The sequence below is a fragment of the Gorilla gorilla genome, chromosome 11 (assembly GCF_029281585.2).
Source record: "Gorilla gorilla gorilla isolate KB3781 chromosome 11, NHGRI_mGorGor1-v2.1_pri, whole genome shotgun sequence".
Lineage (NCBI taxonomy): Eukaryota > Metazoa > Chordata > Mammalia > Primates > Hominidae > Gorilla > Gorilla gorilla.
In genome coordinates, this window is record NC_073235.2 from 93,435,347 (window position 1) to 93,462,386 (window position 27,040).

General features: G+C 42.1%; 1 protein-coding gene and 1 pseudogene across 3 annotated transcripts in view; both read right to left on the bottom strand.

Annotated features, from left to right (window-relative positions):
• STAT1 (signal transducer and activator of transcription 1) overlaps positions 1-23,660 on the bottom strand; it is a 45,660-nt gene extending 22,000 nt beyond the window's left edge. The window contains exons 1-11 of one of the 3 annotated variants that reach the window (XM_019022007.3): positions 22,885-23,660; positions 22,392-22,545; positions 18,740-18,868; positions 17,827-17,971; positions 16,422-16,520; positions 9,942-10,031; positions 8,495-8,573; positions 7,096-7,187; positions 6,730-6,881; positions 3,923-4,081; positions 83-175 (exon numbers count right to left, since the gene is read on the bottom strand). In XM_019022007.3, the coding sequence (XP_018877552.1) occupies positions 83-175; positions 3,923-4,081; positions 6,730-6,881; positions 7,096-7,187; positions 8,495-8,573; positions 9,942-10,031; positions 16,422-16,520; positions 17,827-17,971; positions 18,740-18,867 (1,037 nt within the window). In that variant the 5' untranslated portion in view covers position 18,868; positions 22,392-22,545; positions 22,885-23,660. Of the gene's footprint in view, positions 1-82; positions 176-3,922; positions 4,082-6,729; positions 6,882-7,095; positions 7,188-8,494; positions 8,574-9,941; positions 10,032-16,421; positions 16,521-17,826; positions 17,972-18,739; positions 19,268-22,391; positions 22,546-22,884 lie in introns of those variants that run through there. The other 2 variants (XM_055379277.2, XM_063695405.1) reach the window with 2 other exon arrangements.
• Positions 753-2,783, bottom strand: LOC109025829 (ras-related protein Rab-1A-like; annotated as a pseudogene).
• Positions 23,661-27,040: the final 3,380 nt, after the last annotated feature.

Sequence of the window (27,040 nt, forward strand, 5' to 3'; positions counted from 1 at the left end):
ATATAACAGTTTTTATAAAAGGAAACTAGGGGTACAAACTACGTGACAGGTGATGTATGGGATGCCATCTTTCCCTTGTTACCTCAACTTCACAGTGAACTGGACCCCTGTCTTCAAGACCAGCGGCCTCTGAGGGTGCGTTGGCATGCAGGGCTGTCTTTCCACCACAAACGAGCTGCAAATACCCAGCAAAGGATAGATAAGTTAGCATTTCCATTAAGGTTGAGGCAATCACAATGATTTTCCTGAAATAAAAAAGGGGGTTAGAGAGTACGACCTAAAAAATCGTTTGAAAGATTCTGACAAGTTGGATGAACAAAGTGATATTTTCTAATTAGTAAAGAAATCCCAAAACCTAATAGGGACTTAACAGAAACAGAATAACTGTAATGATCTGTGAAACTATTACATTGAAACAAACATACAATGAAGGCTAGGCACAGTGGCCCATGTCTGTAATCCCAGCACTTTAAGAGGCTGAGGTGTGAAGATTGCTTGAGCCCAGGAGTTCAAGACCAGCTTAGGCAACACAGTGAGACCGTATCTTTACAAATTTTTGTGTTTTTTTTTTTTAATTAGCCAGGCATGGCTAATTAGTCCCAACTACTGGAGGGCTGAAGTGGGAAGATCACTTGAGCCCAGGAGGTGGAGGCTGAAGTGAGCCATGATCACACCACTGCACTCCAGCCTGGATGACAGAGTGAGGCCCTGTCTCAAAAATTAAAAATAAAAAATAAAAACCCCGTATTTAATTATGTTCATTTACATGTCAGAATTAAGAATAAAATGTGCACTCAAAGTACAAGTAATGTTTTTAAATTTTAAAAAACCCAACATACAGGACTTCTTGTTTGAACATTAGCCATAGGGAAGCAAGTACATTTTTTTAAATATTACTTCCAATAAGTACGATATTTATTAAACATATCTTCAGTTGTTTTGTTACATAGTATGCAACAAATTACAATATTCTGCAGCCACAAATTATATGCAGAGTATGAAGAAGCTATTAATCAGATAGTGTAATCTTTCCATTTATAACTCTACAAGGAAGAACTAGCAAATCAGATCTTACATATAACATCTCACTAAACTTTACGCATGGAAAGTGACAGACACTGCTTGTGCTGTTTGATATAAAATGGCTGAACTTCATCTTCAGAAGACTATACCTGACATCTAAACATGCCAATATAAACATCAAAACAAAATATATTCTAACCAACCACGAGAAAACAGTCTGATATCAGGAAAATACATTATTTTATAAACCAGCACACAAAGGTTTAAGACAGTTCTGAAAATGAAGTTAGCTGTCTTGAGTCAAGAGAATAAAAAAAAAAGTCAGTATTGACCATTTACAATCTCTGACCTCTGTGGATATGGTAAGAATCTGTTGTAGTGCAGCTACATACAGTACAATTCAGGCAATTTTGTTTCTTCACTTGGGTTCAGATTGCAAATTTATTACTGTGAGAAAAGGATGGAGGCAAATTTTAGCAGGAACCTCCACCTGACTGCTTGACCAGAGTGCTCTGAATTTTAACACCGGACTTCTCAGCACCACCAGCTGTTGCTCCAGGACCCATTAGCTTTGTAATCTCAGCTGCCATCATCATGGAACACAGTTCTACATTCATTGCATTCTTTCTTTTTTTTTTTTTTTTGAGACAGAGTCTTGCTCCGTCTCCTAGGCTGGAGTGCAATGGCGCAATCTCGGCTCACTGCAACCTCCGCCACCTGGGTTCAAGCAATTCTCCTGCCTCAGCCTCCCAAGTAGCTGGGATTACAGGCGCCTGCCACCATGCCTGGCTAATTTTTGTATTTTTAGTAGGGATGGGGTTTCATCATGTTGGTCAGGCTGCTCTCGAACTCCTGACCTCAGGTGATCCACCCACCTCGGCCTCCCAAAGTGCTGGGATTACAGGCATGAGCCACCGTGCCGGGCCTTGTTGCATTCTTAGCACTAGTTTCCAAAAACAGAATTCCAAGGGAATCAGCAAATTCCTTGGCTGTTGTGTAGTGTACTACTTTCTCTGTGGTCAGATCACACTTGTTCCCTACCAACAATTTGTTGACGTTTTCACTGGGATAATGATCTATTTTCTGCAGTCACCGTTTAATATTATTGAAGGACTCCTGATCTGTCACATCATACACCACTAGGATGCCATTGGCTCCTCTGTAATAACTGGAGATGACTGTTGGAAACCCTTCCTGTTCTGCTGTGTTCCGTATTTGAAGCTTGATTGTTTTCCCGTCTAACTCCATAGTTCTTATTTTGAAATCCATACCAATTGTGCTGATGTAGCTTTCTGTATATGTTATCATCTGCAAACCTAAGAAGGAGGCAAGACTTTCCAACCCCAGAGTCGCCAATCAGAAGTCATTTGAATAAATAATCAATTTGGGATTCATGCTGGACATGTCACTGTAGCTGCCACCGCTGCCACGGCCACCCTTGCTGCTACAGCTGCTGCCCTGACTCTCTGCACCACGGGTAACTGAAGGAAAGGAATGAGATAGGCTGTTCTGGGAGAGCAAATGTCTTCCCCGACTCTGTCCCCTGGAACACAATCAGCAGCCGCTGCCACTCAGCTATTGCTTCCACCCAAAATCAAGTACATTTTTATCATGTCAAGTTTGCATTAAAAAAAAAAAAACTTGCAATATGAACCCTTCTTTTCCACTCAGTGACATTTATCTATCTACTAAGTGTGTCTAGAGCGCCTGCTGTTCACAAGGCACTGCGCTAGGTCCTGCTGGGGGAAAAGGGTGACAAAGGCATGTCTCTGCCTTCCAGAACTTTATGATATTCAAGAAATATAAAGAAATACATAACAACTATATAACAAAAGGCAGAGTAGGAAAGGAACGAACGGTGACTGTAGGCCACGAAGGGAGATAACATCTGTTTGGGAAATCTGGGAAGATTAAATGATGAGATACAAGGTGAAGCTTTCGGGATGATACAATTTTGAAAGCAGGTACATGAAAAGAAGGCTCTGAGGAAGAGGAAGTATCCTCAGGAGAGCCACAGAAAAGCAAGTATGCGGCATGGCCCCTATAGGAATCAGCAAGAGGTCAAGTTTGCCTAGAAAGGGGCGTGTGTGGACGTGAAGCGTGGAGTGTTCAGCTAGGTCCAGGCTGCAGAAGGGGGGCCGTGAATGCCCAGTTGGGCATTCACTTGGATCAGCAGGTGATGAGGAACCAGAATGGAACTCTGCTCTGGGACAGCACTGGTCACAGGGAGGAAGGACTGGGAAGGAGGACCGGTGGGGAGGCTGGGGAAGAGTCCAGAAAGGAGGATTTGAGAGCCTGAGACATGAGGAGGGGAGAGGAGGAGGTGAGGCATGTTAGGGTCATGGCGGAGACTCAGCCAAAGGGGAAGGAGGAGTGGAAGGTTACTACAGCTTCCAGCCTAGCTGGCCACAAGAGTGAAGAACCACTGGTATAACCAAATAATTCAGGAAGAGTCATTGTCATTAAAAAATTTGAGGCCAGGCACAGTGGCTCACGCCTGTAATCCCAGCACTTTGGGAGGCCGAGGAGGGCAGATCACCTGAGTTCAGGAGTTGGAGACCAGCCCGGCCAACATGGCGAAACCCAGTCTCTACTAAAAAAAATTAGCCAGGTGGGGTGGCATGCGCCTGTAGTCCCAGCTACTTGGGAGGCTGAGGCAGGAGGATTGCTTGAACTTGGGAGGTGGAGGTTGCAGTAAGCCAAGATCACGCCACTGCACTCTAGCCTGGGTGATAGGTGAGACTCTATCTCAAAAAAAAAAAAAAAAAAAAAAAAATACATATATATATATATATATACAAGACACCTATTAAACCCTTGTAAATCATCTGAATTACGGTAAAATGTTCCTCTGTATAGACTGATTACAGAAGGTACAAATAAATGTCCCTTGAGTTACCTCTGAATGAGCTGCTGGAAAAGACTGAAGGTGCGGTCCCATAACACTTGTTTGTTTTTTGTGATAGGGTCATGTTCGTAGGTGTATTTCTGTTCCAATTCCTCCAACTTTTTAAGCTGCTGCCGAACTTGCTGCAGACTCTCCGCAACTATAGTGAACCTGGGAAGACACAAGACACAGATGTCTCTATGAGAAACAGTCCAGAAGCAGCCTGGATTAAAGGGAATCATGGTATATTAGTCCATTCTCATGCTGCTAATAAAGACATACTCGAGACTGGGGAATTTATAACGGAAAGAGGTTTAATTGACACATAGTTCCACATGGCTGAGGAGGCCCCACAATCATGGCAGAAGGCAAATGAGGAGCAAAGTCACATCTTACATGGTGGCAGGCAAGAGAGTTTGTGGAGGGAAATTCCCACTTATAAAACCATCAGATCTCGTGAGACTTACTCACTACCATGAGAACAGTATTGGGGGAACCACCCCCATGATTCAATTATCTCCACCTGGCCCTGCCCTTGACACATGGGGATTATTACAATTCAAGGTGAGATTTGGGTGGGGACACGGCCAAACCATATGGCATGGAAACCAACAAGTGGTTATATGCAACACAAAATGTCACCTAGGATGCCATGCTCTGCCCTCTAGGGAAAAACAAAGGGAACGAGGCTTGTGCCAGCAGTAGAAGCTTTGTTATTTGAGGAGTAAAACTAACATGCACTGAATGATTACAGCCTACATCAAAAACTTCTACACACCACTGAGGCCTATGTGAGGAGAGATGGGTGGAGGCAGGGCTTCTAGGTGATCTGTGACTGGTGCAGGGCAAAGAGGAGGCCAGAGGCAGGGAAAACAGCAAAGCAGGTGCTTCCAGGTGATGCAAGAGGCAGCAAGGAGCCACTGCAGGTTCTGTCAAGAGAGTGGCATCAGCAAGCAGTGTCTCGGCAGGACCAGTCAGAGATGTGGGGCAGAGGGGCAGGAGGAGAGACAGAGAGGGGAGGCAAGGCCGGGGACAGGAAGAGAGGAAGGAATGATGATTCTGGTTTCACTCAACTGAAAGGAGAAGGCAGTATGCTCAGTCTAGACCCTAAACATAAAAAGCCAATGAGTAAACCCAGTGATTGCTCTTAGTCTTCCTTCCTTACAGTCAACTGCTAACAGCAACACAGGCTGGGGAAACGCTGTTTTATTCACTTGCAGTAATGACAGAAGAAAACCTTTTAAAAGTGTCTTCTTCCCTGGGAAAAGTATCTACTTCACTTTCTGATTTTGCTCGATTCCAGTTCAAAGCCCTGGGACAGCAGCCCTTCGTCAGGAAAGGAGAAGGCAGGATAACGGCTGGCTGAGTTCCAGAGGAGAAGCTAAACCAGTGTCCCCAACTCTGCTTGCACACAGAGAAAATGACAATCCTTAGACAGCACAATGGGAAAACTAGAGGGCGTGTGTGTCCCTACAAGAGGCTCCTGTGGTCTAGGAGGACCACTAGGGGGCTCTAGACACCCCAGGACCACCCTGGCCACCTGAAGGGCTTTAGGGTTATATGTATCCCTCAAGGCACATGGGGTGCACTGGGCCCAGAAGCTCTGCTCTAACCCACAAGAAATCTGGGGTACCTACAGGCAATTCACAGAACAAAAATAAATGGCTGAATATTAATTGTGATTTTTTTAAAAACTGGCAATATAGAAAATAACCTCGTGAGATCTCTGGTCCTTGGACCCTTAGCAATTGTCCCAGGCCACCTTCCCTCATGTTCACTCTGTGATCCCAAGTTCAGCTCCTGTTGCCCCTCACCTGGACCACACTAATATGCTAATAGTATTCCAGCTGGTCTTTCTGTCTCTATCCTATCCTCCAGGCTGTGGCCAGAGTACCCTTTCTAAATCAAAGATCAGAGAAATACATCTCCTGCTTAAGAAAAAAGCCTGCCTTGGCTCAGCAGTACAGCTGCGTACATCCCCCATTCCTAGCATGGTGCTGAGAACCTGCACCATCAGGCTCCAGCATCTCCCACCGGGTCCACTTTCCTTCCCATCTCCCTGGACACCCCACTCTCCAGCCACCCAATACAGTCCCTGCAGTCTCCCACATGTGTGCCTTTGCACACGCTGTGCTCTGTGCTGGAAAGCACTTCCCCTTGATCTACGTGGAGTAATCCTAGTGACTTTTGAGTCAGCACAAGGCCACTTCCTCTATGAAACCTTCCCTGGAGATGCTTTCCTTTGTCCTCCACAGAATTCTGATGGCCTTTTGCTAGAGCACCTGGATACTTTTACCACACGAATTATTACCATGTCTACATCCCCCCCTCCACATTGAGAACTCCTTGTTGGCAAGGGCCAAGAATCATTCATCCTTGTGTGCCCAGGTCCTACAGTGCCCGGCACACAGTAGGCATTTAATAAGTATTACTGGATGGATGACTGAATGTTTCCTAAAAAAACTATTCTGTAAGCCTAGAAAAATGCCTCAAGCTATCTTGTTTTTAAGGAAACATTAAGAGTCAAGTCGTTAAATGTGTTCTATAACGACCATGTCACTGATGTTTTGTACAGTCAAACGACACCCCATGGTACAGGAGTGCTCCAAACCAAGCAGACGTGGCTGAACGTGGCGAGAGTCATGAATAACACTGTGCTTTCCAAGGGAGTGTTTCCAGGGTAAGCAGAAGCTGGACTATGTCAAACTCTATACTAACGTTTTGACAGGGTCCATTCAACTAACACAGCTCAAAGGTACATTTATGTGTTTATGTGGTTAGCCAGTCAGCTGCCAGTTTTCCGCTTTGGAGAATCTTACCAGTTCTGCAGCTGATCCAAGCAAGCATTGGGCGGCCCCCCAATACAGGCGCTCTGCTGTCTCCGCTTCCACTCCACTAGTTCATCATTAATCAGGGCATTCTGGGTAAGTTCAGTGACATTCAGCAACTCTATTATTTTGTGAACTACTTCCTAAAGGCAATAGAAGAAACAAAGTGAAATAAATTCATTTTTAATCACTGAATTTTAAAATTTTTTTAAAAGAAAAGCAAATGTCATTTTATTCTCAACTGGGGCTCTAAGCCAGGTGGCTATAAAAATAATTTTTCCTCTCTTCTAAACTTTGAGTCCATTATTTACAGTGTATAACAAAAGTGGCATGCTATTCTGGAAAGTAAATAACTACCTTTCTCTTATTGTCAAGCATTAAATACATCTTCTTGAGTAACAGCTGTTCTTGTTTCTGATCACTCTTTGCCACACCATTGGTCTCGTGTTCTATAAATTGAGAGACAGCCAGTAAATATATTTATATAAAGACGACAAAACCAACAAAAGCCAAGATTCATATAAATTTAGGATAAATATGACACAAATGCTGCCTAGTGACAGGTCAAAGTTTGGCTTTCTTCGATCTTTAATGAACATGAAAAAAAGTCCTAAGTATAACGACTAGACACACTGAAACAAAATACTTGTTTTCAAAAATTAGCTGGGCGCAGTGGCAGGCGCCTGTAGTCCCAGCTACTTGGGAGGCTGAAGCAGGAGAACAGCATGAACCTGGGAGGTGGAGCTTGGAGTGAGCCGAGATCTCGCCACTGCACTCTAGCCTGGGCGACAGAGCGAGACTCCGTTTCCAAAAAAAAAAAAAAAAAAAAAACTTGTTTTCAGTGACCCATGTAAATCAGACATAGTAGTATCTGCCACTTAAGACACTGTCAGGTAATTACCTAAATAAATGTAAATAACATTAATAATAATGTTATTATTATTATAAAAATAAATGTAAATAATACAATGTTTTATCTGAACAGAATTCAGATGAAAAATGTATACAAAGCATAGCTGTAGCTTTCAAAGAGAAGTAGATGAGTAGGAAGTGGTAGTTGAAGTTGCTGTCTCTTATACTTTCTACCCAAATCATACTGATAATCTCTGCCTATGAACCATGGTATACCCCAGATGATGAATACAGTAACAGCAGTACCCTACGTGTTCTACACAATGTACATTCTTGAGATCTTTTCTGTTGCTACTCTCATTAAAAACACGCAACAGTAAGAAAATACAGTAAAACTGCTTTAAAACATGAGAAAAATACTGAGCTTATCTGCTGTGTATACACGTGGACCTGCAACGTTTGAAGAAACCTGAGATATTAGGGCAGGGGAACTCCACATATCTATCGCTCTGTGTCAGTCAGTGGGCTAGGCGCAATAAATACGGTGAGTAACACATAACCAGTGGTTATCAAGTAGGGGTCACTGACCCCTAGGGGACTTTTGGCAATCTCTGGAGACAGTTTTGGTTGTCACTAGTGAGGGCTCCTGGGTAGTGCTACTGGCATCTGGTGGGTAAAAGTCAGGGATGCTGTTAAACACGCTACAATGCCAGGACAGCCCCAACAACAAATTAGCCCGAAATGTCAATAATATTGGATGTTGAGAAACCCTGGCCTGGGTTATCAAGGAAGAATTCAGATTCATAAAATACTCGGCAAATAGAAAGGAGTAATCATCTTCGTTATCTAGTGTGAACAGAAAAAATTGCAGCCAATGGGCACCACTTCAGCTGTGAACCCTTACCTCTGTTCTGCAAGGTTTTGCATTTGAAGTCATATTCATCTTGTAAATCTTCCAGGCTCTTGATTTCATGCTCTATACACTACAAATAAAGATGTAAACATGTTTTCTACTGATCAGCAACTTCCAAAGACTTTAGGCAACAGAGTATTGCTTCTATGGAACCCAGAGAAACACGAAAACAATTCCATCTCCCCCAAAAAGAGATCTGACTTGGACAGTTCTAATCATATACATGAAATAATTTCTGTTTCATTAATAAGTATGTCATAACATTTTTAAAAAAGCAAACGTACAATAATTCTCAAACTGATTTGTACGTCCTTAACCTGGTTCCAGCGCCTAAATTTTGAGTCTTCCTCATCATTTTTGAGACTACCTCTGAGATATGATTTAAGAACTCCACTGTGAAGCCCACAGCAGGGGGGGAAAAAGCTCACAGAAAATTTCCTCATTCCTTCCAAGTAAGAAAAGTGACCATACATCCCTGCTTTACCGGGATAGACCTGGTTTCATACTTGCTGTAATTATAAACAGTGCCCTCTTGGCGGCTCAAATGCATCTCCATCTGGACAGTAAATTGTATGTTCATTCTACAAATAAGCCTCATTTGTTTGGGATTTGGTCACATTTCCACATATTCTTCTCTGGATTTCCATGGCTATTTCTGGACTGGGCTCACTCGGTTTCTACTTTAATGAAATGTTTCCCTAGGAGACCGCAGGATGAAGTTGCTCCAAAGAATGTGGAGTTTGGAAAGATGCTGTCTGAAGCATGTAAGTCAAGGCCATACTGGTATTACCCAGAGATCCACAGAGGACCAAACCCCTAAACTGGAAGGCCTTTTCCACAAACACAGGCCTCTGTGAAAAAGAACTCCTCAAACCCTCCCCACACCAGCCCTAACAGTGGAGAGGAGTAAATGCGCACCATTGAGGACGCCAGAGCAGCCCTCTGCTTCCATAAATTGACTTGGAAGTTGTATCCTAAAATTGCTGTGGATGTCTTAATCAGAAATGCATCCAAATTTCTTTCAATAAAATGTATTTTTGTTCCTCTTCCAAGTCTTAGGATAAAACAGATGACTGGGAAGGATGGGCCATGTTTATCCTGGGGCACTGTGATTTGAGAGGTGTGGACATAAAGGCCCATTTAGAGCAGCAACATCTCATTTACTGGGTACTGGGCAAAGTCAACATTTACTGCATGATCTTTCAGGGAAGAAAAAGATAAACTCAATGTTTGGCAGTTATAAGAGGCCATTCAAAAAGTCTATCTGGTCATTGATTTTGCCAATTTGTTTACTTATAGCTTGAGACTGCTGCAAAATTTTTCTTCCCAACTACTTAAAAGACTGAACTCAGTTACGAGGTTTACACCCCAAGCAATTGAAACCTTTTTCCCCTACAGAAAGTTTCAGAATAAATGCATGTGTTTACTCAATACTCACCATAACCTTGTCCTTCACATTTCTGACTTTACTGTCAAGCTCTTTCTGTTTGTCTAACATCACTGTGCTCTGAATATTCCCCGACTGAGCCTGTAATGGGAAGGGCATGATTATAGCCATCGTTTTCTCCAGGGTGTGTACTTGCTGGTTACACTCCAAAGTCAAGTCCCCACCTGCCTTCCAGATCTTCTGACATGTACTACAGGCTTCCTGCTTATGTGTCAATATGAAATTTTTCCCAAGGCCCTGGAAAATGCTGGCAAACTGTTAACAAGGTTACAAAAAAACTAGGCTCAATTCATGTCTAAAACAAACAGTATTTCTGGGAGTTTCCATTAATTCATACAGTTGCATGGTACCACGCTGGAATTTAGTTCACGGTTTCTCAGATACTATACACAAGATTACTCTCATTAACTCTGTCCTTATTTATCTTAAAGCTTTCTGATTCAAAGTGTGGTCCTCAGACCAGCAGCATCTCACCACCTAGGATCTTGTTGGAAAATCTCAAGGGCTAATATGATTAGGGAATCAGAAAACCCTATTTTAACACAATTCCGGGTGATCCAGAGGTATACTGAAATATGAAATCACTCCATTAAGGCCATCAATGAAAATCTGCTACTATAAAGTCAATAATGAATATAAACCCAGACTTGCCTGGGAGTATTCAGTCCTATTTTTGATAATCAGAACACTCAGAAGTGACAGGGTCTCTACTTGCTTCATACACCAGATGTACCCTGCACATATTAGGTATTAAGTAAATGTCAGGCAATGCTCTAGGCTCGGGTGTTAGAGTGGTAACCAGTGGTCCCTGTTCTCATAGAGATTAAATTCTAGAAAGATGTTATTTTTTTAGAGTTAAATCCCCCACACAGCAAAAACTGTGCTTGTCAACCTTTCTTACACAGTGCTCTATACAGCACAGATTCTACGGGGGTGTTTTTATATGTGCAATTGTATCATCTTTTCTTCATGTCTGGAATTTTCCTTATACTAGAAAGCCTTTCCCTATTGACATTACATCATTCACTCATTTCCCTAGCACTTGCAAGGTTTCCTTTTTTTCTTTTTAACTTTTAGATCGCTGATATATTTGTTTATTCTCATGATCAGAGTGAAGTATGGGTCCACTTTTTGCTTTCACTTTTTTTCCAATTAGCTTTCCATTTGTCTTAACAGCATTTACTGAAAAGTCCATTATTTTCCCCAGTGCTCTGAGCTGCCAACTTTATCACATGAATTTCCATATGCACACGGGTTTCCTTCTAGATTTTTCTCTTCTTTCCCATTGGCCTTTTTATTCATAAGCCTGAACCCTTGAAGGATGTTTGACTATAGAGGATTTATAGTCTATCTAGTAGGGCCAGTCCCATTTCATTGCTCTACTTGTTCAGAAGTTGCCTCGCTACTCTTGCATGTTTATTTTTTATAAATTTCAGAACAAATTTGTGTAGCTCCAGAAAACAACTTGTTGGTATTTTTATTGGAATCACATTAAAATTACAAGTTAACTCAGGGAGAGCTAATATCTTTATGATGTTGTTTTTAATTCTTATGCTTCTAATGGTTTTCTCTTGTCTAATTGCATTGGCCAATACCACCAATACGATGCTAAATAGCAGTGGAAACACAGCATCCTTGCTGTGTTTCTGACTTACTGGAGTTTTCCCAGTTAGGTAAGATACTGTCTCTAGAATGGAGATATATATATTTTTGTGTGTTAAAGAGGTACCCATCAATTCCTATCTTATTCAATGTTTTTATGAGGAATGAGTATTGAATTCTGTTAGATCTTTTCAGCTTCTGTGGAAGGAAGTAAATGCTTTTTTCTCCTTGTAGCTATTAATTTAGCGAATTGCATTAATAGGTTGCCCAGTCATGGACTACCCTTGTAACCTATAATAAATCATATTTGGTCATGTCCTTTCTTAATGTAGTATTTAATTCTGATCCCTAATATCTTATTGAGGACTTTTATATTGATACTCATAAGTAAAATTGGTCCATAATTTTTTGTTTTATCTTTATCAGGCATACATCATCAAAGTTATTCTCTCTTCATAGGAAGTTTTCCTTCATGTTACATATTCTCCAACAGCAGAAGTTCAAAGCATGTGAATTGTATCAGCTGTAAAGTGTGTATTAGAAATACATGAATGTTACTGGTATCCTCTGTAAGTCCAAGGTGCCACATATCACTCAGTGACAAAAGGGGTTTCTCTGGGCGGTTGGAATAAGTTGTCACTTTGAGGAGTTCCATACAGCTTTCTGCCTGTGCAGGGAAATCTTTGCTGTTGTCTAATTCTGACATGGTTTGGATCTGTGTCCCCACCCAAATCTCATGAATTGTAATCCCCATTGTTGGAGGTGGGGCCTGGTGGAAGGTGACTAGATCACGGGGACGGCTTCTCATGAATAGTTTAGCACCATCCTCTTGGTACTATCCTTGTGATCACGAGTTCTCACAAGATCTGGTTAAGTGTGGAGCACCTCTCCCCTGCTTCCTCCTGCTCTGGCCATGTGATATGTGTGCTTCCCCTTCACCTTCTGCTATGACTGTAAGTTTCCTGAGGCCTCCCCAGAAACTGAGCAGATGCCAGCACCATGCTTCCTGTACAGCCTGCAGAACCATAAGTCAATTAAACCTCTTTTCTTATAAATTACCCAGTCTCAGGTATTTCTTTATAGCCATGCAAGAACAGACTAATACAACTTCTAAGCCAGCAGAATGTGGGCATGGTGTCCTGTGGGCTTTGTAACAGCTGGGACACTACACCTAGAGAGAGGGACCAGGCCACTGGAGAATTCTGACTTCCCAGGCCTCCTCCCAAATGACCAAGGCTCGGTTTAGAGAACAGGGATATAAACAATGGCTGTAAAACAGCAGCTACATCCCCAGCTTCTACAACCCCTTTCTACTGACTTGCTGGGAGATGCTTGGTGGAAAAACCTGGTGACTGTGGCAGGGCCTAAGAAACCTCCTGCTTCCAACTTGGGCAGTAGTCCCTCCAAGTCATTCAAATCCTTGGTGCTCTCTTACCCCTTCCACTCATCCCTCCCTGCTTCCCTCCACCCTGCCCCCATCTGCTAAGCAGATGCTTGGCTGCTCCTGTACACTTTAGTACTGATACCACTTTCACAGTGAGTCCTTAACTTTTTAACTTTCTAAGAAACCAGGAGTACTGAAACCACGGGAATTTCAAACACTGAAGCTGGAAGGGACTTCGGCTGTCATTGACTCTTACTTTCTCGTTTCACTACTGTACCTCTAGAGACCTTGTTTGGATGGGAACTTGGTTACTCCAGACCCCAGAGCAAAGAAAAGTCTTCTGCTCAGGAAGGGGGTCCTTTCCAACAGAGTGAGCAGTTGTCCAAGTAAGGGAAAAGGCACTCCATGGGTGTGAGAAGTTCCAGCCAGAAAGCCCTCATATCCCATCCCACAGATTAGAAAACTGAAGAGTGACTTCTCCAGTGAACTAGTTTTAGAGTTGGACAATACTGGGTTTAAATTCCAAACCTACTTTTCATTAGCTCTGTGGCCCTGAGTGAAGTACCTGACCTCTAAACCTTAGTTTTCTCATCTTTAAAATGGGGATAAGAATACCTAACTTCAGTGATAGTTTCGAAAGTATTTACTCAAATGAAATAATGTTTATAAAGTGCTTAGCACAGGGCCTGAAACATGATAAGCACTCAGCATATGGTAACCATTAGTCCTTAAGAACACAAAGATGGAACAGCAAAGGAAGCTTAGAATCCACCTCATGTCTTTCCCTCCCACCTGAAAGAAATTCTCCCCATCCCTTCAGACCCTATGGACCTAAATTTTTGTCTAGACATGCAATTAGCTTTTTCACCACAAAGAAAAAAAGAAAGAAAAAAACTTAGTGTGCTGTAAGACAGCACACGAAACATTTATAGTCTACTACAGTGTGTATAGCATAATATTCTCTTAAATGTATTTTCTAAAAGCTCTTATATTAAAAAACAATGGGAACAATAATTTCCCATCTCGGCATGTCTAAAGAATTTTGTGGTCTCTAAATGATCTGAACTAACTCGGAATTTTGCATGTTTTTAACTTGTTGAATCTGTTGAATCCCCATGTACCTATCACAGTTTCAACAATTAGCATTCATGGACAGCCTTGTTTCATCCCTATTCTCCTTACTCTTCTAGTCCCCAAATGGGATTATTTGAAGCAAATACCAGACATCACACCATTCCATACACATATACTTTAGCATGAATAGAATATACACAGTCATGTACCACATAACAATGGTTCAGTCAACGATGGACCGCGTATATGACAGTGGCCCCATGAGATTAGAATGGAGCTTTATGGGGGTACCATCTTTTATCTTTTACACACTATCTGTACTGTACCTTTTCGATGTTTAGATACACAAATAACATTGTGTTACAATTGCCCATAGCGTTCAGTACTATGTACAGGTTTGTAGCCTAGGAGCAATAGGCTTTACCATATAGTGTAGGTGTATAGTAGGTTATACCACCTGGGTTTGTGTAAGTGCACTCTATAATGTTTGCACAAAAACGCGATCACCTAGTGGTGCATTTCTCAGAATGTATCTGTGTCATTAAGTGATGCATGTCTGTATTAATCAAATAAAGTTACTTCAACAAGGGGGGAAATGGTGAAGAAATGTTTCTGACCTACCTAGCCAATAGTTGGCTGGATAACTTTGGAAAGGAGGCACCTATTGTGCCTTTTCCCTTTCCCTGACATCCCCAGACACCCAGAAACTTCCCTCACACCCCAAGAAGGCTTTGCAAAGGTGTTCACGGACTCAGGTGTCCTCTGAGAGGCTCAAAACAATCCCCAGATTACCTACATTTTTAATGGGGAGGGAGCTCAAAAGCTGGTAAGCCTTCAAGATCCAAAGCCAGGGGATGGGGTTCATGTGGGAGAGCAGGGGTCACCTACTCTGCTGCCAATGCCAACTCTGGGCCAAGGGGCCAAATGTGAGGACGACATGCTTGCAGCTGGGGGAAACAGGTTGTCCTTCTGCCCATCTTTGCTCCTGGCTGTCCTTTCAAGTCTATTAGAAATACAGAGGAGGCCCACGCATACTACTTTTAGGATGGAAGCCCCATATAATCAAAACTGCCGGCTGAAAATCTCCCAGGTATATGCCAGGTTAGAGACAGGCACACCTCTTTCAGAGGAGACAACCTGGCCAGCTTCTCCTCCAACGTTGATATACACCTTTGTTCCCTAGGCTGGGTACCAGATGAGCTAGCCAGCTTGAGTTTAGAATAAGCAATATGTATCTTTACATGCTCAGTTCAGCAAGATGCTATCAGTGTGACAAGAAGATGGGAACTATACGCCTAGGGAAGTGACAGGATTACAAGGACTGGGACAAATGCTCAGGCAGTGTGTGGAGAATGGCATCCTCCACCACACCTAAACTCCCTCCCTCTCCACTGTCGCACACTTCACTTCGGTAGTTATTTGTTGGTGAAATGCACACAGGATGCATACTGTGTCCTCTGGCATCCATATAGGAATGGGCTCCTCCAGAACAATCCATAACATGGTGGCTTCACACTGCCTGCCTGTTGGCTTGTTGTCACCACCCCAGTGCTCAAGAAAGGAATACTAAATGCCATAGCAAATTCAAAACTCTGCTGAACCCTGACAACTAGGAAGGTTTGTATTAGGATTAATAAAACAATGCTCAAAAATCTTGATACTAGTACAACTCTGACTCATTTACTGTTTGATGCCTTGAATATTTAATAGGTATCTTGATGTTGCTCAAAACAAAGCCCTTGATTTTCCCATCAGCCTCCTTTTCTCTCCACAAACCTACTGAGTCCTACAAAACTCCTGCCCCTGCCCCCTCCTTGCCTTCCCAGCTCCGTGAACAGCATTACCATTTTTCAAGGGGTTCTAGTAGCTGCTGTAGAGCCATCCTTGACTTTCTGCTCTCACTCCTGCATCTAATCCTTCAATATAAGGATCCTTCTATATTGGTATCACATCCAAAGCATAACCTGAATCTGTCCACCTCTTCCTACCTCCACTGATTCTACTGAGCGCAAGCTTCCACTGCCTCTACCTTGGACAGCTGCAAGAACCCTCTATCTGCCTGCTTCCATTCCTGTGCCAGCAACTCAGAGGCCTTTCCTGACCCTGATCTAAAGGAACAACCCCACTCCCAGCCACTCCATGAATTCAGCATGTTATCTTCTCAGCACTTTATGCTACCCAGAAGTATCTTGTTTATATGTTCTCTCTCCTCGTTAGAACTTAATTCCATTAGATTAGGATCTTTCTTAAAGCCTGGTTCTATAAAATCTCTAAATCTGATTCTCCCACTTCGTGGGGCTATAAAATTAGAGAGATATTCATCATTGCTTTGACATGGGCCCCAATAGTATTTGATGAATGAATACATTTTTATTTTATTACAGTTTTTGTGTTCAATGAGAAAAAAGTACCTGATTAAATCTCTGGGCGTTTTCCAGAATTTTCCTTTCTTCCTTCAGACAGCTGTAAATGATCATAGACATCTGGATTGGGTCTTCCTGAAAATTATCCTAGATTTGAGTGGTTAGAACAAAAATAAATTAAAATGCAGAATGTTTACTTTATTGTGTATTGTAAGTTGATATGAATTTGTTTATATTCTCCGGGAAACCTCATCTCTCATCTATTAAATTCTATACAAGCTATGTTTGTTAAAATCAAAATATTTCTTTCATGAATTATGACAAAAATTGCTTTAACTTTCTAAGTGCAGGTACCTAAAGTACTTTTTGATTTAAAAAGAAGTATTTTCACATATGGTTCACATAATATTTTTACTTTAATATCTTTCCATATTTCTTAAGGCCAATTATCTTCTGTTAGGATCCTGAGACAATGCAAATGATATAAAAACTATACATGACATTCCTCAATGAATGCATCTGTTGGTCTAAGCTTTGAACTAGACCAAAGATATTCATCTAGGGTTTTCTGTTGCCATTGTCAAAGCTAGTTTGCAAAACACTAGCAATAGCAATAATGGCTCTTTATACAGGTATATTCATGCAAGGTCTGTATGAGAACAAATTTCTGTAAAGTTAATTCGATTTCCCCACTCACTAGTAAATAAAATCATAAATACATTCACAAAGGAAAAAAAAACAACTTCCAATTACCTAAGCTGAAAAGTTCAGTTGTATTGTATGAAAGAAGAAAATGATAGCTTTCACCTCCATTAAAACAGAAAAGTTCTGTTATTACACGACATAAATATGATAGCCACCCCAAGGGCATGCTGGGAGTACATTTGAAGAACCCCTAAAACTCTATAGCATGTTCTCTCATGTCTGGATCTTTCTTTGACTTTCTCTTCCAGGAGAGGCCAACTCCACCAGAAGCAAGGCAAGGTCGAGTCTAGTTCCTGAAGTCACCTGACTTCCTTAGGTGAAAGTCAAACCTTTCTGGTTTTATTCCTCATTTGCATAGCAAGGACCTGAACCTAACCACTAACGTTCCCTGGAGCTTTAATGTATTACTATAGATCATTGCTCTTAAAATGTAGCCCCTTTTCTTTGGTTTAAATATTGACAATTTTTAGTAAAACAAAATTATAGCATCACATTTTTCTCAGGATTACTGATACCTAAGAGGTGATACATTTAACCCTAAAAATTCCTTCTGTGTTTATAAAATAAATTGGTATCTTATTTTACTTATGCTATATTTACTGATGCTGTAGATAACATAAATGGAGTTAGTCTCTATTACTTCTCTAAATACCAATAAGTGTGTGCTCAATTGTATTTGCTGAATGAAGAAAACTGCCTTCCATAAACATGAGAACATTTCAACTAAAATACAAAAACCAGGTCATACCTGAAGATTACGCTTGCTTTTCCTTATGTTATGCTGTAGCAAGAAGTTATTCTCCAAAGAAAAGCGACTATATTGATCATCCAGCTGTGACAGGAGGTCATGAAAACGGATGGTGGCAAATGAAACATCATTGGCAGCGTGCTCCCTAGGAGATTTAACATTTACACATTTCATTCTAGAACTAAATGTCTATGTAAAACAGACAAAACAAATGTTGGTTTCCTTATTGAAATTATTAAAAATAATTTAAGTATTTTCTTAGGTTTATTTTCTTCTTTTGAAACTGACATTGCTTTTAGCAGCAGTTTATGTGGTATTTCTCTTACGTGCAATTAGCACAAAAAATTCTAAACTCTAAGAGATTGTGCATGACAGTGTTCATGGTGACTATCTCTGAAGGGGGAAAAGTCAACAGGGGACCCTTCACTTTCTATGTCAAATACTTTCAGGACGTTTTTAAATTAGCAAATAATAAATTTTAAAGTAGAACACCTATCAGTTAAAAAAAATCCCCTTAATTTTACTACCTTCTTCATATTTCTAATCAATGTTTAACCATTAATTTGGCTTTATTTCTTTTAAATTACTTCTTTCTATAGTCTGGATCCTAAGTTGGAAAATAATCGGTGTCAGTATTCCGTAACTTGTCCAAAGCATTTAGGAGTATCTATCATAAATTAAATTTGGCAAAACTGTATAAAAGTGCTTAATGACTAATATACTTAACTTTGTTGAGACACTTTTTGACTCAACTTTGTTGAGTCATTTTTTAAATCAACAAACTTTTCTACAACAAATAATTCCAGTGGCCATTGATGGAATTCATCTTCCAGTAAACATGGCCCCAAGTCACTTAATCAACCAGTACTTTTAAGGTGTAAACTTCTTCTTCTGTCTAGTGAATTTTCCTTACCAGTCTTGCTTTTCTAACCACTGTGCCAGGTACTGTCTGATTTCCATGGGAAAACTGTCATCATAAAGCTGGTGAACCTGCTCCAGGAATTTTGAGTCAAGCTGCTGAAGTTCGTACCACTGAGACATCCTATAGGGAAAAAGAATATACATTCTTTCTATGTATATGGAAACCATAGCTCCAAAGAAAGCCTTCCTAGCATCAGGTTGTACTCTTAAATATCTTGCTTAATCCAAAACATAGTTTGTCCCAGGAATATTTTATTTAAATGGCATTTATAGTCTAAAGCCTGTTTTTAATTGAGTTTGGGGATGAACTTTTTTTCTCCTCCACGAAACACATCTTCATGTCTTTGCTTATTGTCAACATATCAGGGCAGCCTTCTCTGGCCTCTTTATTTAAACTGCAACCACCTCCCACCCTGGAAACATGCTCTCTCTTTTCCCTGGTTTATTTTTCTTCATAGTACTTACACCACCATCTGACCTACCACATATTTTATTTTCATTATTGTCTGTTTTCACCACTTGAAGGGATGGATGTTGGTGGAGGATTCTGTGCACTGGTGTATCCCCAGAACAATGTCAACCACATAGTAGGTATCCAATAAATATGCCTTTAAAATGAGTTTGTGATTTTATCAAATAAATACATGAAAAACATTATTTTAATTAGACTTGCTTTAAGACAAATCACAAGACTCTCCCAAAATTGCTCTCCTACAAATCACAGTACATTTGTAATTTAACTCAAATATTTTCAAACTTCTATTTTATATTTATGATTCATATGGTAAAATTCATTATTTTTCTTATACACATTTAAAAAGATATATTTTCTTCTTTACCTACTACAAACAATAAATCTGGCATAAAGAAGTAATGATTTTTAAAGATTAAAACATCATTAAATGTAATTTAAAAGGATAAAGTAACACTTAGCTTTTTGGATAACTGTTAAGTACATTTTTATATAGTGATCCTAAAGATTCAAAATCTCAACAAAAACTTGATATAAGCAAGTCCTAAAATTCATTAGGAAAACGGAGAGTCTACCATGACCATCATGTAACTTAGGATTTATATCAGCACACAGGTGGCAATATGCAGAGCAGACACAAGTGAATCTTGTCCTGCCAGACCTCTGGGGAAGGAGTCTGGATTTTCAAGTAGGGCATGGAAGAGTGTGTATGCATACTTGTAGCCGAGCACATGTATGCAGGCATGAGGTCACGCCTACTCTACAAATGTCCTTCCAAAGGAGTGTGAGGAAATGTCTGGACTATAAAGCTAATTATCATCATATACACCAGTAGAAACGGACCCAAGCCCAGCCCCTTGGCACTCCTGCTGAAGCAATTTGATTTTTCAGTTCAGTTTTATTTTACCTGAGTGGAAAAATCTGTGGCTGTCTCCCTCCCTGCTTGGTAACTAATAAGGATGTACCTAAAGCAGATATGCTGGACCGTCAGGCAATGGGAGCTGCAACGCCTCTTATTAGCCAAGCGAACCCAGGTAACTTACTCCCCTATCAACAAGGTGTGTGTGTGTGTGTTTAGTAGACAGGAACTTGCTCTGTCATCCAGGTTGGAGCGCAGTGGCAGTGGAGCGCAGTTCACTGCAGCCTCCAACCCCTGGACTAGAGCAATCCTCCCACCTCAGCCTCCCAAGGAGCTCAGACTGCAAGTGATATGGTTTGGCTCTATGTCCCCACCCAAATCTTACCTCGAATTGTAATATAATTCCCACGTGTTAAGGGCGGGACCAGTGGAGGTAACTGAATCATGGGGGCAGTTTCCCCCATGCTGTTCTCGTGATAATGAGTGAGCCTCATGACATCTGATGGTTTTATAAGCCACTGGCATTTCCCCTGCTTGCATCTATTCTCTCTCCTGCTGCCCCGTGAAGAGATGCCTTCTGCCATGCAGAACTGTGAGTCAATTAAACCTCTTCACTTTATAAATTACCTAGTCTCGGGCAGTTCTTTATAGCAGCATGAGAACAGACTAATACAATAAACACGAGCCAAGAAGCCTGGCTAATTTTTAAATTTTCTGTAGAGACAGCCTCTCATTATGTTTCTGAGGCTGGTCTCAAACACCTGACCTCAGGCAATCCTTCCACCTCAGCCTCCCAAAGTGCTGGGATTACAGGCGTGAGCTTCCGCACCCTGCCACAGTTGGTTCTTAAGGCTGGTTGAGCTAGTACATATGTAGCACCTGGCACAGAACAGGTGAATTAATAAGCTCATGTTTGGGCTGGCCAGGTGGCTCACGCCTGTAATCCCAGCACTTTGGGAGGCCAAGGTGGGCGGATTGCCTGAGCTCCAGAGTTCAAGACCAGCCTGGGCAACATGGTGAAACCTTGTCTCTACTAAAATACAAAAAAAAATTAGCAGGGCATGGCGGTGTGCACCTGTAGTCCCAACTACTCGTGAGGCTGAGGCAGGGGAATTGCTTGAACCCAGGAGGCGGAGGTTGCAGTGAGCTGAGATTGCGCCACTGTACTCCAGCCTGGGAGACAGAGAGAGACTCTGTCTCTAAAAAAAAAAAACAATGAATAAATAAGCTCATGTTCACAAATCTGGAGTCAGTCTCATCTACTCACAAAACCTGTTACCAACTCAGGGAGTGGCATGGCCATCTCCCAGTCACTGAGCTCAAATCTCAGATTTAGGGTTGATTCCTTCCACTCCATCCCAAGACCTGCTCCTTCCTGTCTCCAACATTCTACCTTCCCAATCCAGCCTCTGCTGCCCACAGATTGGACCACATCAATCTCCTGTGCAAAAATCCTATGATCTGTCCATTCCTAGGCAGATTTCCACCCCACCCCATCTTCATCCATCAACAAAGCAACCCAGTCACCAAATCATTTACTGTTTTTCAACTGTGCCCAACATTTCTGCTTTGCTCCAGCTACTCGCCCTTGGAAACAGCCTCTCCACAAATTTTTGCGTCTCTAAATCCTATAGCATTCAAAGCTATGTACAAAAGCCCCTTCTTTCATAAAGTTGTCTGAGACTTACTCACAATTAAGCTTTCTTTGACTTGCGTCTCACTGAATTCTGTACCTCTATTAGAGCATACATAGGTTCCAGTTTTCCTTGTAAAGCTCTGTGATGCCTCCAGAGTCCCCGGCGGGGGAAGGTGGGTGGGGAGGGGGTAGAGTAGTGGGGTATTTTGCTTTTTAACATCTTATGGACCTTGGACAGTGCCCTGCATATACTATGTGCTCAAAACAGTTTGTTGAATTGAAATTATGTATATTTCAGATGGAATTAGAAAGTAAAAAGCAAACCATATTATGATCTCACAAGTGTGAGTCCAGCATCCTCATTAAACAATGGTTGCACAATGGACTGTGCTGGAGGCTCAAGTCCTGTTTCTGTTCTATGAAAATAACTCCTTATCTATACAAACAACATTCAAAGCACAATCAACCACACCTCTGCATACCTACCCCAGAACTCTTCAGTACCGGCCAGAAATTTTTTTAAGACTATATTATTTTGGGGTGGGGGGTCTGCAAAAACTAAACATCACTTTTAAACTCTAGGAAGACATTAAGCCCTTCCATCTTTGAACATAGAAACATAATTAAGATTCCGAAGTCATGTACTCATTCATCTGATTCCATGAACATTTACTGACCTGCCACCTTGTGCCCCAACAAGGGCCTGGGGATTCAACCAAAGGAGCAGCTACGCACAGCACGTTAGGTGCCAAGACTGTCGAGGTTATATACACAGAGTGCGAACGTTAACCTAGACAGCTCTCGAGGATGGCATACAGCAAATGAAACTTTCTGCGAAAAGAAGAAAACGTGACTGATGGAAAGGAGTGGAAACGGGAGAAAGTGACGGTAAATGAGAAGGTGCAGTGCCTTCTAGAGGAAAATTATATTTCACAAGTCCTCTTCACTGCCAGAGCACGACTGGCAAGGACAATCGTGCTGAGCAGTGCCATCTCCGAGAACAGGTGGCACTGCTCGCACTTGGAATACTCAGGACGCGTTCTTTCTCTGGGATCACTATTCGCGGGTCAGCACAGACGGCCCGTCCTCGCCCGGCGTCCAACTGCACGGCCCGAGGACTCTGTCCCTGCGCGTCCCACCCCCGGCACCCGGAACCTCACGGCCACTCACTCTGCGCGCAGGATCCGGAAGGGCTAGGCGGGGGCGCGGCGGTGCAGCCTCTCCCGAGCGCGCTGGGTCGCCTCTGCTCGGTCTGGGGTCTGCCAGGCGCTATCCCCCCGGTGCAGCCGAGCCCCTCCGCACACTCTGCGCAGGAAAGCGAAACTACCCGGCAGGAGAAAAGGCAGCGCTGGCGCCCGGCCCCCTTCCGCCCCCACCAATCACCGGGCGGCTCCGCGCTCAGCCAATTAGACGCGGCTGTTCCGTGGGCGCCACCGCCTCCCTCTGCGGGCCGCTGCTCCGCCCACGCGCTGGGGTGTTTCCTCCGGCTTTCGGCGGGGGCCGCCGGCTGGGTGAGCTGCAGCCCAGTGCCGTGTTGGCAGGCTGGGAACTGGCATTCTGTTTACATATCTTAGAGAACGACCAGAAGGACGTGCTGTGTTTGCAGAAGCCCAAACTTGGAGGTCTCTGTAGTAGCTTCATCGCCGAGAATCCAGGCAGAGGACAGATTTGGCGACGTCGTCATTCTAGAAGCTCCCTTTAGCAACTGACCTCCGTGTTGCTAAACCCAGGGAACGCTTTTCTGTTTTTCTTACTTTACTTGACAGCTCGGAAGCATGGGGCAGAGTTGACGCCTTTGTTCTTGAAACACGTTTCTTCCTTGGTCATGATGATAACACATCCTCCTTGCTTTTTCCTGCCTCTGGCATTGTTTCTACGTTGTCTCCACCTCCACTATCAAACCATTATATGTTAAGGTTGTCAGGGTCCAGACATTCGTCAGCTTCTTTACCTGGGCTTCTCCTAAACGCTGTGCTGTGATGACCTCACCCACAGCTTCAGTTTCCTTTTAGATGGAGGAGTCTTAAATGCTTATCCCGTCCACACCTCTCCTCTGGGCTTCACACCTACAACTCCCACTTGCCTCTCCACTTGTATGTGCAGTGAGCTCTACAAACTATGTTCAGAACCAAACTCATCTTTCTCCTCAAACCTGCTGTTTTTCTAGAAATGGCACATGACAGATACCTAGGATTCATAGTTGACATTGCCTTCTCCCTCACCTCGCAACACCTGATCCTCAAATCTTAATTGATTCTTCCTCCTAAATATTTCCCAAGTCTCATTTACTCTGCTCCATCTCTTCTGCTGCCTCTTTCTGCAGTAGATTCCCGAATGGCTGCCTCACTTCAGCCCTTATCTCCCTTTTAATCCATTCTCCATACAAGAGTTTGAGTGTTTTTTTTTTTTAATTGAAAAGCAGATCATGTCATTTGCCAACCTGAAAATCCTTCCATGGCTTTTCTTTGCTCTTATAAAATTCAGTTTCTTAATACATACTATAAAGCCCTGGTTTCCCGATCTCTTTGTCCAACCCCATAATGTGCCACTCTGCTTTGCTTACTTCAGCATTTAGTTCTTCAAATAAACCACACTCCCCAAACTCAGGGACTTCTCACCAGCGACCGTTTGGAAAACCCCTTGAGCCAACAGCTGCTTCACCCAACTCTTCGCTGGCTAACTCATCTTTTAGATCTTAGTTTAAAAATCTCAGCTTAAATGTCACTTCTCCAGGTAGGCATTGCTGAAGCCAGACAAACTAAATCTTTTTGGACTACATGCTCATAAAATCAATTATTTCCTTCAAGTAGACGGGATTTGAGTCAAGCCTTGAATAATTAGGCACTTTGGGGTAGGAGAAGGATCTGAATAATTTCCCATGGATATGCCTATATGTGTGTGTATGAGTTTTTTTTCTTTGCACATCTATTTGTTCTTCTTGTCACAAATGCACCCTCACAAAGCAAGTTAGCAGTGAAATTAGACTTCTCTGCCAAGAGATGCCACGGCACCAAAAGGGTCCCTTCTGCTCTTACTCACCCAAGAACCAAGACAATGTTTTACTGTTCTCTGAAAAAAGCTGTATTAATCCATTTTTAACGCTGCTAATAAAGACCTGAGACTGGGCAATTTACAAAATAAAGAGGTTTAATGGACTTACAGTTCCACATGGCTGGGGAGGCCTCACAATCATGGCGGGAGGCAAGGAGGAACAAGTCACATCATTCATTGATGGTGGCAGGCAAAGAGCTTGTGCAGGGAAACTCCCATTTTTAAAATTATCGGATCCTCGAGACTCATTCACTATCACAAAAACAGCGCAGGAAAGTCTCGCCCCCATAATTTAATCACCTCCCACCAGTTTCCTCCCATGACAGGTGGGAATTGTGGGAGTTATCATTCAAGATGAGATTTGGGTGGGGACACAGCCAAACTATATCAAAAGTTGACTCTAGGAAGGGTAGATTACATGTTAAAAATTTTTTTTCTGGTACTATAAAACTTGCACAGATATTAGCTTCAATATTGATGAAGGAATGAAATAATCCTAACATCTGCAAATAGGATTATTTGGCACTCCAAATCCCAATTTGGATCATCAAGATCTGTGGATGCTTCCTTCCCTACCCCCCTTTATTTTAGCATCCATAGCAATACCTACCATAAGCCTTCATCACTTGAGAATTGGAATGCTATGCTCATCTCTAGGTATACTACCTTTTTCTTGTCTCTTTCTCCTTCACTATATTTGCCAAATTAAATTCCTTAAAATACTGCATTGATATAGTCATTCCCTGCTCAAAAGCCTTAACAACTCTCCTTGCACATATGATAAACACAAATGTTGTCTGCTAGTCTGGATCCTCCACAAAATGTTTCTTTCCTTCTTTCCAGCCTTTTCTATCATTGTCGCATTTCCCAACTAACCTCGTCTAGCTCCAGCACTCCCCCCATGCTTTTAATTTCCTGATTTCTGCCCCTTTGTACATACTGAATGGCAAGTCTTGCCCCTTACTCTCTTCACTTACCAAATTCTTATTCACCTGTTAAAGCCCAGCCCAAATACTATATTCTCTTTCTAGAACCACCTCAACCTGTAGCAATTAATCTGGGGTCTCTGAATGACCAAATAATATATGTGTCTCTATTTATTTGGACAATAACTGTACACTCTCTAATATTATGGTTTTTGAAGTGTCCAATCCTTATGCCTCCAAGATTCAATATTCCTGAAGGATAAACTATTTATATTTTCTTACTGTATAACATATTGACTGCTTCAAAAAGCAATCAAACCAAAGCCAAACAAAAACCTAGAAATCCAGAATTTGACAGATACAAATGTGTGACGGTTGCCTTATAACAGTCAGCTTGGAAAGCTATATCTATATATCAACAATGTCAAATTTGCAAAAGACACAAAACTAGAAAAAACAGCTAACACTATGTCTGTAGATTGTATTATTTTCAAATCTCTTCTGTCCCTTCCCACTGCTTGCCATGGTTCACTAAGGGTGGAGTATACCTCTCTGTGTGCTGTAACTCTGACCTCGGCTATGTGACTTGTTCTGGATAAAGGAATATGAACAGTTGTGATGTATATACCATCTGTCCTGAAACTGCGTGTTCTTTGTAATCAACTTGTTCTTGTGTGCTCCTTCCCTCTGCTAGGAGACAGCATGCCTCAGGTTCCCACGCTAAATCAAAATTCTAAATAATCTAAATATTCTAACGGACTGCTGCTGGTCTGAAACCAACTGGATACTATGTATGTATGTATATATGTATGTATGTATGTATTGATGGCAGAGTCTCGCTCTGTCGCCCAGGCTGGAGTGCATTGGTGCAATCTCGGCTCACTGCAACCACCGCCTCCTGAGTTCAAGCGATTCTCATTCCTCAGCCTCCCAAGTAGCTGGGATTATAGGCCTACATCACCAAACCCGTCAAATTTTTTGTATTTTTAGTAGAGTCAGGGTTTTGCCATGTTGGCCAGACTGGTCTCACACTCCCGGCCTCAGGTGATCTGTCTGCCTTGACCTCCCAAAGTGCTGGGATTACAGGTGTGAACCACTGTGCCTGGCCTCAACTGGATAACTTTTTTTTTTTTTTTTTTTTTTTTTTTTTGAGACGGAGTCTGGCTCTGTCGCCCAGGCTGGAGTGCAGTGGCGCGATCTTGGCTCACTGCAACCTCCCCCTCCTAGGTTCAAACGATTCTCCTGCCTCAGCCTCCCATCAACTGGACAACATTTAAAACAATAAATGCAACTACTTGTATTGGATTTAAAAGAGCAACAAATGACAGGGTACACTTTGTCACCAGCAA